The sequence below is a fragment of the Bombina bombina genome, chromosome 12 (assembly GCF_027579735.1).
Source record: "Bombina bombina isolate aBomBom1 chromosome 12, aBomBom1.pri, whole genome shotgun sequence".
NCBI classification, from domain to species: domain Eukaryota; kingdom Metazoa; phylum Chordata; class Amphibia; order Anura; family Bombinatoridae; genus Bombina; species Bombina bombina.
Genome location: NC_069510.1, coordinates 101,395,158 through 101,415,066, shown reverse-complemented (window position 1 = coordinate 101,415,066; position 19,909 = coordinate 101,395,158). Strand labels below are relative to the sequence as shown.

The 19,909-nt window shown below is 41.6% G+C and overlaps 1 protein-coding gene across 4 annotated transcripts in view; it reads right to left on the bottom strand.

The window, feature by feature from the left end:
- WNK3 (WNK lysine deficient protein kinase 3) overlaps positions 1-19,909 on the bottom strand; it is a 544,128-nt gene that overhangs the window by 383,248 nt on the left and 140,971 nt on the right. For all 4 annotated transcript variants that reach the window (XM_053695870.1, XM_053695869.1, XM_053695868.1 and 1 more), the window contains exons 6-11: positions 13,264-13,352; positions 11,443-11,662; positions 2,006-2,300; positions 1,557-1,753; positions 1,100-1,195; positions 1-885 (exon numbers count right to left, since the gene is read on the bottom strand). The exon at positions 1-885 is cut by the window's left edge and continues 2,001 nt beyond it. In XM_053695870.1, the coding sequence (XP_053551845.1) occupies positions 1-885; positions 1,100-1,195; positions 1,557-1,753; positions 2,006-2,300; positions 11,443-11,662; positions 13,264-13,352 (1,782 nt within the window). The remainder of the gene's footprint in view (positions 886-1,099; positions 1,196-1,556; positions 1,754-2,005; positions 2,301-11,442; positions 11,663-13,263; positions 13,353-19,909) is intronic.

Sequence of the window (19,909 nt, the reverse complement as noted above, 5' to 3'; positions counted from 1 at the left end):
GCTGGTTGTTGCAGAATGCTGAGGAAAAACTGCATGCTCAGGCACAGATGGTTGTGACACCTGCATGGAATATGTAGTCTGTTCCTGATCACAGGAAAGCTGCTGGACAGGAATTTGTGGCCTTGTACTGTGAGTATATGGAACCTTTTCGTGCACAGAGGGTGTCCCAGCCTGCTGGACATGCATTGAAAGCTCAGGGAGGACTGAAGCTGCTGTTCCCTGATCAAAAGAGGAAACATCAGAAGGAATGGATGGGAGAGAGGGTGGCTGTACATTAAACAGAAGCTTGTCTGCTTCTATCTGCGATACTTGCTGCCCAACAGCATCCTGCACAACCCCGTCAGAGAATGTTACATTTGGTGGCTGTTCGCCGATTGCTGACTGCAGTATGAGCTGCTGAGGGAGCACAGGCTGATATCCAGTTTGAGAATTCTGCAGTTGCTCTAGGTGTGAATGAATTTGTAGGTTATGTCCTTGCTGAATTGTGGCTGAATACAATAAAGGATCTTGCAGAGGCATTATAGGCTGGTGCAGAGGGGGGTGTTGTTGGTTTTGACCTCCCACATGCAATGTCAAGAGATTCTGGGAAGGATGTATTACACTCTGCATGCAGCCGCCATACTGGGCCATTAAAGCTGGATGTCCCATAGGTAGGAGCCCCTGAGCATGGTTATCACCAGCTGCAGTGGCAACCATTGGCATGCCAGTCACAGCACAACTTTCCATCTGAATTCCAGTGCCAGGTTTTTGAGAAGTTACTTGACCTGTAACCATCTGAGGAGACAATGCAGAAAAGGATGGCTGTAGCAACGGTATCATTGAAGGATCTAAGGTCTGAGGGATAGCTTGTCCATCTTGTGAAAATGCCAGCCGAGTATCTAGAGGCTGCCATAAAAGAAAAAGAAACATGTAATTCATACACAACTCCTCTCCCCCCGCCCAATGTCTTTCATTATCTTGATCAGAATGGCTACGGTATGAGGGAGCTTTTCACAACTCAGTAAAGTGAATAGGTAATGTGGTAACCCTGAAACTTTTTTTGTGATCTCAGGGTAAAGCACCCTCTAGTCTTAGCCAATTGTGCCTTTTTCCCATTTACCTGTGTGTTCATTTGTCCATCCATTGCTGATGGTTGCAGGTAAGGAGAAGTCGGCTGAGGAATGCACTGTGCTGCCAACATCTGGGGTAGAGGCATCTGTTCAAATTATTAAAAAAGTATTAAGGCATTTTCAGAATATATATTCCAAGTATATCTCGTGAAATTATTGCTGTAATTGAAACTATCCTCTCTAAAAACAGAACTTAAGTTATGCTGCACAGAACATACCTAAAATGAAGTAAACATAATAATGTACATGTTCCAAAGATCTCGAACATTTATTCAATGTGGACCAAATATTTACAAATTATCTGTGCTTAAATTTACAGTCGCTTGTTCTGTGGAGAATTATCCACTGAAGTGGTTTTGTTTTACTCTTCACTAGTTAAAAAATATTTATGCATTCATTCATCCTTTGCAAAAATTAATTAAATGCAAGTATAGACAAATCCCTCACCTGCTGTGCCTGCTGGTAGTGCCCCACAACTTGTTGTGTCTGGTACAAATGCCCAGCATGACTGCTTTCTGGCTGAGGGACACCTGGCACTTGTTGAGCATTCAGGTGTTCATGGCCAGCAGTGTAGATGGCACTATGCTGACTGGAGGTGTCTGAGAAAATGACTGAACCCGCTCCTGCATCTGACACACTGTCTGCTGTGGTATAGGAAACAACAAAAAATGCAGATAAAGGGTCTGTAAAAACTCAAACAGAAATTTAAAAAAGCTATTTACTTGATTACTGCAACCCATATTATATCAGAAAATTAGCACAGCATTTAAAGTAGTGTTTTATTGGAGTGTGTCCATACATTACATTAAGTGTCACCCTTGCATAGACAAACAATAAGGCTATTGGAATGCCCAGCACAGTAATTTAATATTAAGCACTAGCTAGAGGCTACAAACCGGTGACCGTTGAGCACTGCTGAAGTTGCTGCTGCTGCAGGAGCTGCTGGCGTACATGTTGGTCTACCTCTGTTTCCTCACTCTCACTGCCATTTGGCTGTGAATAGACAGCTGTACTAGGTAAACCAGGCTGGACAACAGGTGCCCCTGAAGGCTGAGTTTGTGAATCACGACGATCCTCAGAGAATCCAGCCAACATCCTCCTCTCCCTCGTCTTTTTGATAAAACAGACTCGATCGCGAATAGATTTGGACACTGCTTTGCTGTCACTTTCATGAAAAAATCCAGATTTAACCTATAAACAAAGGATAAAGAACTGAAACATCACCAAACCACTTTGACATCCAATCAATAAAACAAATCTTATAAGTTTATAAAAAAGAAACTAGTCACCGATGTTATAGGGTGAATCCATTTATATTCAGATACATGAATCACCTAGGTCACATAATGACAAAGGGAAACCACACCTAGCTTAAGAGGATAGGAAAGTCAAAAATAAACTTGCATGATTCAGATAGAGCAGGTCATTTTAAGACACTTTTAAATTCACTTCTACTTTCAAATGTGCTTCGTTCTCTTGGTAACCCTTGTTGAAAAAGAATACGCACATATGCTACATTAGTGGGAGTTAGTTGCCGATTGGTGCCTGCACACATTTGTCTCTTGTGATTGGCTGACTAGATGTGTTCAGCTAGCTACCAGTAGTGCAATGCTGTTCCTTCAGCAATGGATAACGAGAATGAAGCAAATTTGATAATAGAAGTAGATTGGAAAATAGTTTAAAATTGTATGTTCTATCCAAATAATGTAACACTATGTGGGGGTTTCCTGTCCCTTTAATGTTCCCATTGCATTTAATTTCTCATTTATCAAAAATCAACTTTTTTTTCTTCAGAAAAAAAAAAAAAACATTTCAGTCATACTACTTTTACTATATATTTTTAGAAAAAAATAGAAACAAGTTTAACAGGGCGACAACTGACATTAATCAAACCTACCAGGAAAAAAAATATTAAATTACCACTGCATGCTGCCAAGATCATGAGGTAATAAAGCTACATCCTTAAGGTGTAACTTCCCATGAAATGCAAATATTAGAAATTGATTGAGAATGCTCTTCCCCACACCACATTAAATGGCCTACACTAAAAAGAGCATGGCCAAAGTTTCCCCTAAATTATCCATGGTTTATTTCAGGTAAAAGTCGATGAAAACAGAATTTATGCTTACCTGATAAATTACTTTCTCCAACAGTGTGTCCGGTCCACGGCGTCATCCATTACTTGTGGGATATTCTCCTCCCCCACAGGGAAAGGCAAGGAGAGCACACAGCAAGAGCTGTCCATATAGTCCCTCCCAGGCTCCGCCCCCACAGTCATTCGACCGACGGTTAGGAGAAAAAAAGGAGAAACTATAGGGTGCCGTGGTGACTGTAGTGTATAGAGAGAGAAATTTTTCAAACCTGATTAAAAAACCAGGGCGGGCCGTGGACCGGACACACCGTTGGAGAAAGTAATTTATCAGGTAAGCATAAATTCTGTTTTCTCCAACATTGGTGTGTCCGGTCCACGGCGTCATCCATTACTTGTGGGAACCAATACCAAAGCTTTAGGACACGGATGAAGGGAGGGAGCAAATCAGGTTACCTAAACAGAAGGCACCACGGCTTGCAAAACCTTTCTCCAAAAAATAGCCTCCGAAGAAGCAAAAAGTATCAAATTTGTAGAATTTGGCAAAAGTGTGCAGAGAAGACCAAGTTGCTGCCTCACATAACTGATCAACAGAAGCCTCGTTCTTGAAGGCCCATGTGGAAGCCACAGCCCTAGTAGAGTGAGCTGTGATTCGTTCAGGAGGCTGCCGTCCGGCAGTCTCATAAGCCAATCGGATAATGCTTTTCAGCCAGAAAGAAAGGTAGCAGTAGCTTTTTGTCCTCTCCTCTTACCAGAATAAACGACAAACAAAAAAGAAGTTTTGTCTGAAATCCTTTGTTGCTTCTAAATAGAACTTTAAAGCACGGACTACATCTAAATGGTGTAACAAATGTTCCTTCTTTGAAACTGGATTCGGACACAAAGAAGGGACAACTATTTCCTGGTTAATATTCTTGTTGGAAACAACTTTTGGAAGAAAACCAGGCTTGGTACGCAAAACAACCTTATCTGAATGGAACACCAGATAGGGTGGATCACACTGCAAAGCAGATAGTTCAGAAACTCTTCTAGCAGAAGAAATAGCAACCAAAAACAGAACTTTCCAAGATAGTAACTTGATATCTATGGAATGTAAGGGTTCAAATGGAACCCCTTGAAGAACTGAAAAAACTAAATTTAGACTCCAGGGAGGAGTCAAAGGTCTGTAAACAGGTTTGATTCTGACCAAAGCCTGTACAAAAGCTTGTACATCTGGCACAGCTGCCAGTCGTCTGTGTAACAAGACAGATAAAGCAGATCTCTGTCCTTTTAGAGAACTCGCTGACAATCCCTTATCCAAACCTTCTTGTTAGAAAGGAGAGGATCCTGGGAATATTAATCCATGAGAATCCCTTGGATTCACACCAACAGATATATCCTTTCCATATTTTATGGTAAATCCTTCTAGTCACAGGTTTTCTGGCTTGGACCAGAGTATCTATCACTGAATCTGAAAACCCGCGCTTGGATAAAATCAAGCGTTAAATTTCCAAGCAGTCAGCTGGAGAGAAACTAGATTTGGATGTTCGAATGGACCTTGCACTAGAAGATCCTGTCTCAAAGGTAGCTTCCAGGTCTGCATACCAAGTCCTGCGTGGCCACGCAGGAGCTATCAGAATCACTGAGGCCTTCTCCTGTTTGATCCTGGCTACAAGCCTGGGAAGGAGAGGGAACGGTGGAAATGCATAAGCTAGGTTGAACGACCAAGGCGTCACTAATGCATCCACTAGAGTCGCCTTGGGATCCCTGGATCTGGACCCATAGCAAGGAACCTTGAAGTTCTGACGAGACGCCATCAGATCCATGTCTGGAATGTCCCATAATTGAGTCAACTGGGCAAAAACCTCCGGGTGGAGTTCCCACTCCCCCGGATGGAAAGTCTGACGACTCAGATAATCCGCCTCCCAGTTGTCTACTCCTGGGATGTGAATTGCAGATAGATGGCAGGAGTGATCCTCCGCCCATTTGATGATCTTGGATACCTCTCTCATCGCCAAGGAACTCTTTGTTCCTCCTTGATGGTTGATGTAAGCTACAGTCGTCATGTTGTCTGACTGGAATCTTATGAATCCGGCCTAGTTGAGGCCAAGCCCGGAGAGCATTGAATATCGCTCTTAGTTCCAGGATGTTTATCGGGAGAAGAGACTCTTCCCGAGACCATAGACCCTGAGCTTTCAGGGAATCCCAGACCGCGCCCCAGCCTAATAGACTGGCGTCGGTCGTGACAATGACCCACTCTGGTCTGCGGAAACTCATTCCCTGAGACAGGTGATCCTGTGACAACCACCAACGGAGTGAGTCTCTGGTCATCTGGTCTACTTGAATCTTTGGAGACAAGTCTGTATAGTCCCCATTCCACTGCTTGAGCATGCACAGTTGTAATGGTCTTAGATGAATTTGAGCAAAAGGAACTATGTCCATTGCTGCAACCATCAACCCTACTACTACCATGCACTGAGCTATGGAAGGCTGCAGAATAGAGTGAAGAACTTGACAAGCTTTAGAAGCTTTGACTTTCTGACTTTTGTCAGGAAGATCTTCATTTTTAAAGAATCTATTATCGTTCCCAAGAAGGGAACTCTTGTCGACGGAGACAGGGAACTCTTTTCTACGTTCACCTTCCACCCGTGAGATATGAGAAAGGCTAGAACAATGTCTGTATGAGCCTTTGCTTTGCAAAGAGACGACGTTTGGATTAGAATGTCGTCCAGATAAGGTGCCACTGCAATACCCCTTGGTCTTAGAACCTCTAGAAGGGACCCTAGCACCTTTGTGAAAATCCTTGGATGATCTTTGTGGATAGGAATATGTAGATACGCATCCTTTAAATCCATGGTAGTCATAAATTGACCCTCCTGGATTGTAGATAAAATTGTTCGAATGGTTTCCATTTGAACGATGGAACTCTGAGAAATTTGTTTAGAATTTTTAAATCCAGAATTGGTCTGAAAATTCCCTCTTTTTTGGGAACTACAAACAGATTTGAGTAAAACCCCCAACCTTGTTCCACAGTTGGAACTGGGTGTATCACTCCCATCTTTAACAGGTCTTCTACACAATGTAAGAATGCCTGTCTCTTTATTTGGTTTGAAGATAAGTTAGACATGTGGAACCTTCCCCTTGAGGGTAGTTCCTTGAACTCCAGAAGAAAACCCTGAGAGACTATTTCTAGTGTCCATGGATCCTGAACATCTCTTGCCTAAGCCTGAGCAAAGAGAGAGAGTCTGCCCCCTACTAGATCCGATCCCGGATCGGGGGCTACCCCTTCATGCTGTTTTGGTAGCAGCAGCAGGCTTCTTGGCCTGTTTACCCTTGTTCCAGCCTTGCATTGATTTCCAAGCTGGTTTAGTCTGGGAAGCGTTACCCTCTTGTCTAGAGGCTGCAGAGTTGGAAGCCGGTCCGTTCTTGAAATTGCGAATAGAACGAAAATTGGACTTATTCTTAGCCTTGAAAGGTTTATCTTGTTGGAGGGCATGGCCCTTTCCCTCAGTGATGTCTGAAATAATCTCTTTCAATTCTGGCCCAAAAAGGGTCTTACCTTTGAAAGGGGTATTAAGCAATTTTGTCTTGGAAGATACATCCGCCGACCAAGACTTTAGCCAGAGCGCTCTACGCGCCCCAATTGTAAACCCTGAATTTTTCGCCGCTAACCTCGCTAACTGCAAAGCGGTGTCTAAAATAAAGGAATTAGCTAACTTAAGTGCGTGAATTCTGTCCATGACTTCCTCATACGGAGTCTCCCTACTGAGCGACTTTTCCAGTTCCTCGAACCAGAACCACGCCGCTGTAGTGACAGGAATAATGCACGAAATAGGTTAAAGGAGGTAACCTTGCTGTACAAAAATCTTTTTAAGCAAACCCTCCAATTTTTTATCCATAGGATCTTTGAAAGCACAATTGTCCTCAATAGGAATGGTCGTGCGCTTGGCTAGAGTAGAAACCGCCCCCTCGACCTTAGGGACTGTTTGCCATGTGTCCTTCCTGGGGTCGACCATAAGGAACAATTTCTTAAATATAGGAGGAGGGACAAAATGTATGCCTGGCTTCTCCCACTCCTTATTCACTATGTCCGCCACCCGTTTAGGTATCGGAAAAGCATCAGGGTGCACCGGGACCTCAGGAACTTGTCCATCTTGCACAATTTTTCTGGGTTGACCAGATTGTCACAATCATCCAGAGTAGATAGCACCTCCTTAAGTAATGCGCGGAGATGCTCTAATTTTGATTTAAATGTCACAACATCAGGTTCTGCCTGTTGAGAAATTCTACCTGAATCAGAAATTTCCCCATCTGACAAAACCTCCCTCACTGCCACTTCAGATTGGTGTGAGGGTATGACAGAAAAATTATCATCAGCGCCCTCCTGCTCTACAGTGTTTAAAACAGAGCAATCGCGCTTTCTCTGAAATGCTGGCATTTTGGATAAAATATTAGCTATGGAGTTATCCATTACTGCCGTCAATTGCTGCATAGTAACAAGCATTGGCGCGCTAGAAGTACTAGGGGTCGCCTGCGCGGGCATAACTGGTATAGACACAGAAGGAGATGATGTAGAACTATGTCTACTTCCTTCATCTGAGGAATCATCCTGGGCAACTTTACAATTTGTGACAGTACTGTCCTTACTTTGTTTGGACGCTATGGCACAATTATCACACATATTTGAAGGGGGAACCACATTGGCTACCATACATACAGAACATGATCTATCTGAAGGTACAGACATGTTAAACAGGCTTAAACTGGTTAATAAAGCACAAAAACCGTTTTAAAACAAAACCGTTACTGTCTCTTTAAATGTTAAACAGGGCACACTTTATTACTGAATATGTGAAAAACTATGAAGGAATTATCCAATCTTTACCAAATTTTCACCACAGTATCTTAATGCATTCAAAGTATTGCACCCCAATTTTCAAGCTGTTAACCCTTAAAATGTGGAAACCGGAGCCGTTTTTAATTTTAACCCCCTTACAGTCCCAGCTACAGCCTTTGCTGGGACTTCACCAATCCCAGGGGGGTATATGATATCAAATGAAGCCTTCTAGGAACGTTTTTAGTGGATTCCAGACCCACACACATGCAGCTGCATGTACTGAACTCAAAATTAACTGCACAGTAATGGCGCGAAAATGAGGCTCTGCCTACTATAGAGAAAGGCCCTTCCTGACTGGGAAGGTGTCTTAACAAGTGCCTGGTGCTAAAAAACGTTCCCCAATGTTATAAAAGTGTGAAATTCAACTTCAAACTGCATATAATACTTAAATAAAGCAATCGATTTAGCCCTTAAGAGTGTCTACCAGTGTATAGCCCATAATAAGCCCTTTATTCTGTTTGAGACTAAGAAAATGGCTTACCAATCCCCATGAGGGAAAATGACAGCCTTCCAGCATTACACAGTCTTGTTAGAAAAATGGCTAGTCATACCTTAAGCAGAAAAGTCTGCAAACTGTTCCCCCCAACTGAAGTTCTCTCATCTCAACAGTCCTGTGTGGGAACAGCAACTGATTTTAGTTACTGTCTGCTAAAATCATAATCCTCTTTTAAACAGAACTCTTCATCTCTTTCTGTTTCAGAGTAAATAGTACATACCAGCACTATTTTAAAATAACAAACTCTTGATAGAAGAATAAAAAACTACAACTAAACACCACAAACTCCTCACCATCCCCGAGGAGATGCTACTTGTTCAGAGCGGCAAGGAGAATGACTGAGGGGGGCGGAGCCTGGGAGGGACTATATGGACAGCTCTTGCTGTGTGCTCTCCTTGCCTTTCCCTGTGGGGGAGGAGAATATCCCACAAGTAATGGATGACGCCGTGGACCGGACACACCAATGTTGGAGAAACTGGCATTTATTGCATGTGTTGAAGAAACTCAGGGTGCTGCATGTAGACAAGTAGAAGAAACTGAAAGGTTAGAATACAAATAATATTCTAGAGGCCATGGCTTCATGGGTTTGTCTAACCCTGCAGATACAGCATAATTAATAGACGGAGGTCCAAAGAGTATAATGTGTAAGTATGTGAGAGAGGGAGTATTTTAAAAGGAGAAAGCACAAGAGAAATGGATTTAATTCTAACCATAATTGCTTTTTCCTGGCAATTATCCCATGACAGCATTATGGGTATACAGTATTTGCTCCTCTCTGCAGACTGTACCATAAGCAGGACCACTCTACATTCTTCAGAGCAGGACCTTCCTCTTCCAGTATGGACTTTTGTTTTGTTCAGTTTGTTTGTTTTGTTTTATGTTGTTTTTTTACTATAAATCAATGTATTTGTCCAACATTACTCATGTCCAAAATGCTAATGATAATCTGCACTATTATCTGTTAAGTCTTGCTATCAATCTTGACTTTCAGTAGAATAACTAAAATGGGAATTAAAGTAAAAAAAATGTGTGTGTACTAAAGCTGCTGCTGTATTGCCAGGTAACCACTAAACAAATGGCTTCAAAAAGACCTCTTGAATTTATGGTCCAGGGTGTAGTCATGACTCGTGTACAATGGGCATCAAGGCCACAGAAAAGAAAATGTGCTACTTCGATTAAACTTCAAGAATCCAGTAAGCTGGTTCCAATGGTTGCGTGCCCCGCATGGCACCCAGCTCGTGGGGCACGCAACAATTGGAAAAAGCCAGATTCGTCATCACTCAGCTAAATGAAGTACGAGGTGCGGGCGGAGGAACCGCGCAATATTTACCATCGCTAGATGGGAAATATTTTACAAATAAAGGGTCTTTAAAAAAAAAAAAAAAAAAAAAAAAAAAACAATGAAAGTGCCCCTGTTTTGAACACTAATTTTATATAATGTTCACTAAAATAAGAAACTTTACAATCATTTTAATTGAAAAAAGCTAGGAAGAACATGTGTTGTCATAATACTGAACAAATACTAACTGAAAAAACTGGTAGAGTTTATAAAATTCTTAATTGAGACAGTGACCAAAAAAATAAAGGCTAAATACAGAGAAATGTACCCAAGATTGAAAGAGAGAGAAAAAGGAAAAGCAAGCATCTGCAGTGTCACGGTAAACCACCAGACAGCAGAAACTATAAACGTGCCTGCAACTTGCCCTGTGAAGAAACCAAGGTAAAAAAGCAAAGTTACATCCGTTTTGTGAGAAATCCAATATTTTTGTTTTATAACACAAGCATTAACAATAATAATGAAAATAAAATAGGTAATTATTGAAGGCAGCGGTTGAGGTAGATTACATGGTGAGTTGACTGTAGGTTCAAGTGTAAAGAATGATGCATCTTTATTACAAAAGCTTAAAACTTGGTCAGCTATTGTCAAACATAAAAGGTAGCAAGCAAGATTTACAAATTTGAAGCAAGACAGATTTTCGGATTACTGTCCAAGCATCTAAAATAATGAACAACCTTAAGCAATCCAAACAGTGTGTAGACCCATCCAGTTTCTGAGTTATATGACTACCCTACAATAAAAAAAGTATAAAAGTATATAAACTGACAATTGTGATTTAATAATCGAATAAAAATCAGAAACACTGTGTAGTCCTTTATTTCTCAGCCCCAATTATATATGGTCCCCTCAACTGAGGAGATTTGTGACTTACCAATGTGACCCATCACGGGATCACAAAATAAATCCTTTTTTTGTTCCTCTATTACACAAGGTTTCTTTAGCTATGGTATGCAGCTAACAGAATCTACTATTAACTATGTTTGTATTGTCTGTAATAAACCAAAGATACAGTTCACTAAAAATAAAAATGTGTCTGAAATGGGCCCTGTATTTCTAAAGATAGGATACACATTACAGTGAGCTTGTCACATGAGTCTGCTCACCCTACATGCTTAAAAGGGACATTAAACCCACATTTTTTCTTTCATGATTCAGATAGAGAATACAATTTTAAACAACTTTCTAATTTACTTCTATTATCTAATTTGCTTCATTCTCTTGATATTCTTTCCTGAAAAGCATATCTAGATAGGCTCAGTAGCTTCTGATTGGTGGCTTCACATAGATGCCTCATTTGATTGGATCACCAATGTGCATTGCTATTTCTTTAACAAAGGATATCTAAAGATTGCAGCAAATTAGATAATATAAGTAAATTGGAATGTTGTTTAAAATTGTATTCTCTATCTGAATCGTGAAGGAAAATTTGGGGGTTTAAGGGCCCTTTAAGGGTTGAAGTAACTTAACTGAACAGACAACTATCAAAAATGCAAACTGTACATATTGCTGTTGTCGCCTTGTGGAGAATCTTACCATTTCAAAGGCGACCTCATCAGGGTTGTCATTGTCCAAGTTAAAGCTGAACTCTATAGCTTCATTGTCTTTGTGTTTTCCCTTTAACTTTTTTGGATCTTCTACCCAGAGTCTCAAAGCCAGTGAGGTGCTAGTGCCATCATCCTCCTCAGCCAGTTCAACCCGCAGTCCAGTGTCTTCCGCAAAGAAGGCGTGATTCAGCAGTTCCTTGATGGACAGCCTGGTGCATGTGCAACAAAATCACATTAAATAAAGCTTTCATATGAACAGTCATATGCATTTACATTCCATCTTATATTGGCATGTAGCAAATAAAGTTTAAAGGGACACTGTACCCAAAAATTTTCTTTCATGATTCAGATTGAGCATGAAATTTTAAGCAACTTTCTAATTTACTCCTATTATCAAATTTTCTTTATTCTCTTGGTATCTTTATTTGAAATGCAAGAATGTAAGTTTAGAAGCCGGCCCATTTTTGGTGAACAACCTGGGTTGTCCTTGCTGATTGGTGGATAAATTCATCCACCAATAAAAAATTGCTGTCCAGAGTACTGAAACCAAAAAAAGCTTAGATGCCTTCTTTTTCAAATAATGATAGCAAGAGAACGAAGAAAAATTGATAATAGGAGTAAATTAGAAAGTTGCTTAAAATTGCATGCTCAATCTGAATCATGAAAGAAATTTTTTGGGTACAGTGTCCCTTTAAATGAAAACTACAGAGGACACCAAGATCCTTAAGCTGCCCATGTCCCAAAAATGTGAACCATTAAAAACAAGCTATTCCATAGATTTAAAAAGTTATTACACAATTATGTATTTCAGAGGAAGAAATATTCAGCTCCAAACTCCTAAAACTTACTCATTTATTACTTCCCACCAATAGATTTGTCTTTAGTATTTAGTTCAGACACAACTTTATTGTTTACATGCTGAGGGAACCAGATATTGAATAGTTAGAACAGGTATTTTAACAAGAACAGTACAATGCTGCCTTATCTGTATGGAGGGGAACATCTTCTGAACACATGGGGTTGCCCACAACAGAGTTTTTCTCTGGCACATTTGGGAAATACAAATACAGACTAAGAGCTTGACCACCTCCTTTATTTTAGTTGTATTTCACTTTCCATCACTTTCCCTCCTTCAGATTATACCTATTAAGTATTTTTACTCACCACTATTTGGCGTCCACAGTTTATTCATCTAATTATCCTAATTCCTTGTGTATAAACAATCCTGAAACAAATGACCTCCCCTCGCCTGTCTAGCAAAATCAAATGAGTGGTATAAAAAAGAACCTTAAAAGGGACAGTCAAGTCCAAAAAAAACATTCATAATTTAAATAGGGAATGTAATTTTAAACAACTTTCAAATTTACTTTTATCACAAATGTTGCTTTGTTTTCTTGGTATTCTTAGCTGAAAGCTAAACCTAGGAGGTTCATATGCTAATTTCTTAGACCTTGAAGACTGCCTCTAATCTGAATGCATTTTAACCACTAGAGGGCATTAGTTCATGTGTTTCATATAGTTAACATTGAGCTCATGCACGTGAAGTTACCCTGGAGAAAGCACTTATTGGCTAAAATGCAAGTCTGTCAAAAGAACTGAAATAAAGTGGCAGTTTGCAGAGGCTTAGATACAAGATAATCACAGAGATAAAAAGTGTATTTCTATAAGAGTTGGGTTTGCAAAACTGGGAAATGGGTAATAAAGGGATTATCTTTCTTTTTAAACAACAAATATTCTGGTGTTGACTGTCCCTTTAAACCCCCTTCCTCATGTCCCCTATGCAATATGGATAAATCCCTATTTTTCTTACCTTTCTGATTTATTCTGGCGGATGCAACAATCTATGATTTCTTTCACTTCTGGATCAGACACCTTATTAAAACTGGCAGGTTTAATACCCTGTAGGAAGCAAACCTAGAATTAGCACTTGCTCTCATGACCTGTAACCAATCATTTATAACAGAGAATAAAATTGGAAGGGCTAATAAATGTTTAAGAGCACAAAAACATGGGTAGTCATGTTAAAAGGGTCATAAAGGGGCAACAATAAAATCTGCTTCAGAACAGCAATCTATTACTAAAGCTGAACTGAACAGAGTCACTGAGCTAATCAGGGTCTGTATACATATGTAGCTGTCAATAAGTGGCCGTATTCAGCTTAGGATAAGTAGTTTATTGCAGATACAGTGCTCAGTTTAAAGGGACACTAAAGTCAAAATTAAATTTCCATGATTCAGAAAGAGCATGCAATTTACTTATCACGTTGCCCAGTCTTTATATGCACATTTTCTGTTACACCAGCTACTACTGAGCATGTGCAAGAGTTCACAAAAAATGTGCATGAGTCTGTGATTGAATGATAGCTGTCACATGTTACAATAGGACAATTTTTAATATGCAAGTGCTATTGTCTTTTTATTATGCCCTCATTGATAATGCAATTCTACAATATTTAACCCCTTAAGGAACGGGAATTTTAGATAAAAACTTGCCTAAAGTACTAAATAATTTTTAGCATTTTTGCCTTCACTCCATTTAAACATAAATAGAGCCTTGTTTTTATATTTATCTATAAATAGTATATATTCATTTTTTTATTTTCGACAACCCAAGGTATGGATCTGGCCCATTTTGGTATATTTAATGCAACAGTTTGGCTGCTAAATGCGATCATGTTTAAAACAAAAAAAAAAACAAAAACAAAAACAAAAAAAAAAACACAAACTTTGGGTTTTGCACTGAAATTAATTTACAAACGAATGCAATAATAAAAAAATGGCTTTACCATTGTTTTTGGCAATTAGAAGGTCACTAATTACAGCTGTGCACCACACTTCTGAAACTCATGGTAGTGAAGGGGTAAATGAGGTAGCTTGTAAGGTTAATTTTAGCTATAGTGTAGAGATTACCCTACCACCTGACACCTCCCACCCACTGATCCCTACCAAACCGCTCTCTTCCTTCCCTCACACCCCACTGGTCAACACCATCTCAGGTACTGGCAGACAGTCTGACAGTACTCTAATGCCCCCACACACACACACACTAGGTGCCACCATCTTAGGTACTGACATCTGTCTGCCATTGTCTGCCAGTACCCACTTTGCTTACCTGATAAATTTCTTTCTTTCTTGACACGGTGAGTCCACGGATCAAATCTAATTACTATTGGGAATATCTCTCCTGCCCAGCAGGAGGCGGCAAAGAGCACCCCAGCAAAGCTGTTAAATATCAACCGCACTCATTTGACCGAAGCAAAGGAGAGAAAGGAAGCGACAAGGTGCAGAGGTGCCAGAAGTTTATAACAAAAAAAACCTGTCCATAAGAACACAGGGCGGGCCGTGGACTCACCGTGTCAAGAAAGAAATACATTTATCAGGTAAGCATAAATTTTGTTTTCTTTCTAATGGCACGGTGAGTCCACGGATAATCTAATTACTATTGGGAATCAATACCCAAGCTAGAGGACACAGATGATAAGTGGGGGACAAGACAGGGAACCTAAACGGAAGGCACCACTGCTTGAATTACCTTTCTCCCAAAAGAAGCCTCAGCCGAGGCAAAAGTAGTTACATTTATAGAACTTAGAAAAAGAGTGAAGAGAGGACCAAGTTGCAGCCTTGCAAATCTGTTCCACAGAAGCTTTATTTATGAATGCCCAATAAGAGGAAACAGCCCTTGTAGAATGAGCCGTAACTCTCTCAGGAGGCTGCTGTCCAGCAGTTTCATAAGCCAAGCGAATTATACTCTTCAGCCACAGAGAGAGAGAAGCCGTAGTTTTCTGCCCGTTACGTTTTCCAGAGAAAACCCCAAACAGAGCAGAAGACTGTTGAAAATCCTTAGTCGCCTGTAAATAGAATTTCAATGCACGCACCACGTCCAGATTGTGCAGCAGACGTTCCTTCTGAGAAGAAGGGTTAGGACACAAGGAAGGAACAACAATCTGCTGATTAATCTTCCGATCTGAAACCACTTTAGGGAAAAACCCTAACTTTGTACGGAAAACTACCTTATCCGAATGAAAAATAAGGTAAGGAGACCCATACTGTAATGCCGAGAGCTCTGAAACTCTACTAGCAGATGAAATAGCAACCAGAAACAAAACCTTTCAAGATAATAATGTGATATCTAAGGAATGCATAGGATCAAATGGAGCCTGTTGAAGAACTTTAAGAACTAGTTTAAGACTCCAGGGAGGAGTAACCGGTTTAAACACAGGCCTGATTCTGACCAAGGCCTGACAGAACAGTTGCACGTCTGGTACATCCGCCAGACGTTCATGTAACAAAAATAGACAAGGCAGATATTTGACCCTTTAGGGAGCTTGCCGATAAACCCTTCTCCAAGCCCTCTTGGAGAAAAGACAAAATTCTAGGAATCCTAACTCTACTCCAAGAGTAGCCTCTGGATTCACACCAATGCAGATATTTACGCCATATCTTATGGTAAATCTTTCTAGTCACAGGCTTACGAGCCTGAATCCTGGTCTCAATGACTAGCTTCAGAAAAAATAGATTTAGATTAAGGAAGGGCCCCTGAAGTAGAAGGTCCTTTCTCAATGGAAGACTCCAAGGTGGACGAGATGACATCTCCACCAGGTCTGCATACCAGATCCTGTGAGGCCACGCCGGAGCAATGAGAATCACAGACGCCCTCTCTTGTTTGATTCGAGCAATGACCCGAGGAAGGAGAGCGAACGGAAGAAATAAGTATGCTAGACTGAAATTCCAAGGAACCGCCCGAGCATCAATCAGTACCGCCTCAGGATCCCTGGACCTTGGCATTCTGACGATCCGGTTGTCCCCATTTGAGAATCAAGTTGGAAAACACTTCCGGATGAAGTTCCCATTCCCCCCCCCGGGAGAAAGGTCTGTCTGCTCAGAAAATCCGCTTCCCAATTGTCCACTCCTGGAATGTGGATCGCAGATAGACAGCATTTGTGGTCTCCGACCACTGAATAATTTTGGACACCTGACATGGCCAAGGAGCTCCGAGTTTCTCCCCAATGATTGATGTAAGCCACTGAGGATATGTTGTCCGATTGAAATCTGATAAACCGGGCTGAAGCTAACTGAGGCCAGGCGAGCATTGAAGATTGCTCTCAGCTCTAGAATGTTTATGGGAAGAACAGACTCCTCCTGAGTCCATGTCCCCTGAGCTCTTAGAAGGCCCCAGACTGCTCCCCAACCTAGTAGGCTAGCTTCCGTTGTCACAATCACCCAGGAGGGTCAGCGAAAACAGGTTCCCTGGAAGAGATGATCCTGATACAACCACCAAGGAAGAGAAACTCTTGTCATCTGACCCAAATGAATTTGCGGAGATAGATCCTTTGAAAAATTCTGGGAGTTGTAGCAAGACCGAAAGGAAGAGCCGAAAGGAAGAGCCACAAATTGGAAGTGTTTGTGGAGAAAAGTAAATCTCAGAAACCTGTGATGATCCCTGTGGATGGGAACATGAAGGTACGCATCCTTTAAATCTACTGTTGTCATAAATTGACCCTCTTGAACAAAAGGAACAATGGAACGAATAGATTCCATTTTGAAGGACGGTACTCTGAGAAATTTGTTTAGAGTCTTGAAATCCAAGATTGGTCTGAAGGTTCCCTCTTTCTTGGGAACCACAAACAGATTGGAGTAAAAACCCAGACCCTGCTCCTGAACTGGAACAGGAACTATCACCCCCATTTTGGATAGATCCCGAAGAACGCCTCTCTTTTTATCTGGTTGACAGATAATCTTAAGAAGAAATCTGCCCCTGGGGGGAAAGGTCTTGAATTCTAGTTTGTATCCCTGGGACACAATGTCTATCGCCTAATGATCATGAACGAAAAACAGAATTTATGTTTACCTGATAAATTACTTTCTCCAACGGTGTGTCCGGTCCACGGCGTCATCCTTACTTGTGGGATATTCTCTTCCCCAACAGGAAATGGCAAAGAGCCCAGCAAAGCTGGTCACATGATCCCTCCTAGGCTCCGCCTACCCCAGTCATTCGACCGACGTTAAGGAGGAATATTTGCATAGGAGAAACCATATGGTACCGTGGTGACTGTAGTTAAAGAAAATAAATTATCAGACCTGATTAAAAAAACCAGGGCGGGCCGTGGACCGGACACACCGTTGGAGAAAGTAATTTATCAGGTAAACATAAATTCTGTTTTCTCCAACATAGGTGTGTCCGGTCCACGGCGTCATCCTTACTTGTGGGAACCAATACCAAAGCTTTAGGACACGGATGAAGGGAGGGAGCAAATCAGGTCACCTAAATGGAAGGCACCACGGCTTGCAAAACCTTTCTCCCAAAAATAGCCTCAGAAGAAGCAAAAGTATCAAACTTGTAAAATTTGGTAAAAGTGTGCAGTGAAGACCAAGTCGCTGCCCTACATATCTGATCAACAGAAGCCTCGTTCTTGAAGGCCCATGTGGAAGCCACAGCCCTAGTGGAATGAGCTGTGATTCTTTCGGGAGGCTGCCGTCCGGCAGTCTCGTAAGCCAATCTGATGATGCTTTTAATCCAAAAAGAGAGAGAGGTAGAAGTTGCTTTTTGACCTCTCCTTTTACCGGAATAAACAACAAACAAGGAAGATGTTTGTCTAAAATCCTTTGTAGCATCCAAATAGAATTTTAGAGCGCGAACAACATCCAAATTGTGCAACAAACGTTCCTTCTTTGAAACTGGTTTCGGACACAGAGAAGGTACGATAATCTCCTGGTTAATGTTTTTGTTAGAAACAACTTTTGGAAGAAAACCAGGTTTAGTACGTAAAACCACCTTATCTGCATGGAACACCAGATAAGGAGGAGAACACTGCAGAGCAGATAATTCTGAAACTCTTCTGGCAGAAGAAATTGCAACTAAAAACAAAACTTTCCAAGATAATAACTTAATATCAACGGAATGCAAGGGTTCAAACGGAACCCCCTGAAGAACTGAAAGAACTAAATTGAGACTCCAAGGAGGAGTCAAAGTTTTGTAAACAGGCTTAATTCTAACCAGAGCCTGAACAAAGGCTTGAACATCTGGCACAGCAGCCAGTTTTTTGTGAAGTAACACCGACAAGGCAGAAATCTGTCCCTCCAGGGAACTTGCAGATAATCCCTTTTCCAATCCTTCTTGAAGGAAGGATAGAATCCTAGGAATCGTAACCTTGTCCCAAGGGAATCCTTTAGATTCACACCAACAGATATATTTTTTCCAAATTTTGTGGTAAATCTTTCTAGTTACAGGCTTTCTGGCCTGAACAAGAGTATCGATAACAGAATCTGAGAACCCTCGCTTCGATAAAATCAAGCGTTCAATCTCCAAGCAGTCAGCTGGAGTGAAACCAGATTCGGATGTTCGAACGGACCCTGAACAAGAAGGTCTCGTCTCAAAGGTAGCTTCCAAGGTGGAGCCGATGACATATTCACCAGATCTGCATACCAAGTCCTGCGTGGCCACGCAGGAGCTATCAAGATCACCGACGCCCTCTCCTGATTGATCCTGGCTACCAGCCTGGGGATGAGAGGAAACGGCGGGAACACATAAGCTAGTTTGAAGGTCCAAGGTGCTACTAGTGCATCCACTAGAGCCGCCTTGGGATCCCTGGATCTGGACCCGTAGCAAGGAACTTTGAAGTTCTGACGAGAGGCCATCAGATCCATGTCTGGAATGCCCCACAGCTGAGTGACTTGGGCAAAGATTTCCGGATGGAGTTCCCACTCCCCCGGATGCAATGTCTGACGACTCAGAAAATCCGCTTCCCAATTTTCCACTCCTGGGATGTGGATAGCAGACAGGTGGCAGGAGTGAGACTCCGCCCATAGAATGATTTTGGTCACTTCTTCCATCGCTAGGGAACTCCTTGTTCCCCCCTGATGGTTGATGTACGCAACAGTTGTCATGTTGTCTGATTGAAACCGTATGAACTTGGCCCTCGCTAGCTGAGGCCAAGCCTTGAGAGCATTGAATATCGCTCTCAGTTCCAGAATATTTATCGGTAGAAGAGATTCTTCCCGAGACCAAAGACCCTGAGCTTTCAGGGATCCCCAGACCGCGCCCCAGCCCATCAGACTGGCGTCGGTCGTGACAATGACCCACTCTGGTCTGCGGAATGTCATCCCTTGTGACAGGTTGTCCAGGGACAGCCACCAACGGAGTGAGTCTCTGGTCTTCTGATTTACTTGTATCTTCGGAGACAAGTCTGTATAGTCCCCATTCCACTGACTGAGCATGCACAGTTGTAATGGTCTTAGATGAATGCGCGCAAAAGGAACTATGTCCATTGCCGCTACCATCAACCCGATCACTTCCATGCACTGAGCTATGGAAGGAAGAGGAACGGAATGAAGTATCCGACAAGAGTCTAGAAGTTTTGTTTTTCTGGCCTCTGTCAGAAAAATCCTCATTTCTAAGGAGTCTATTATTGTTCCCAAGAAGGGAACCCTTGTTGACGGGGATAGAGAACTCTTTTCCAC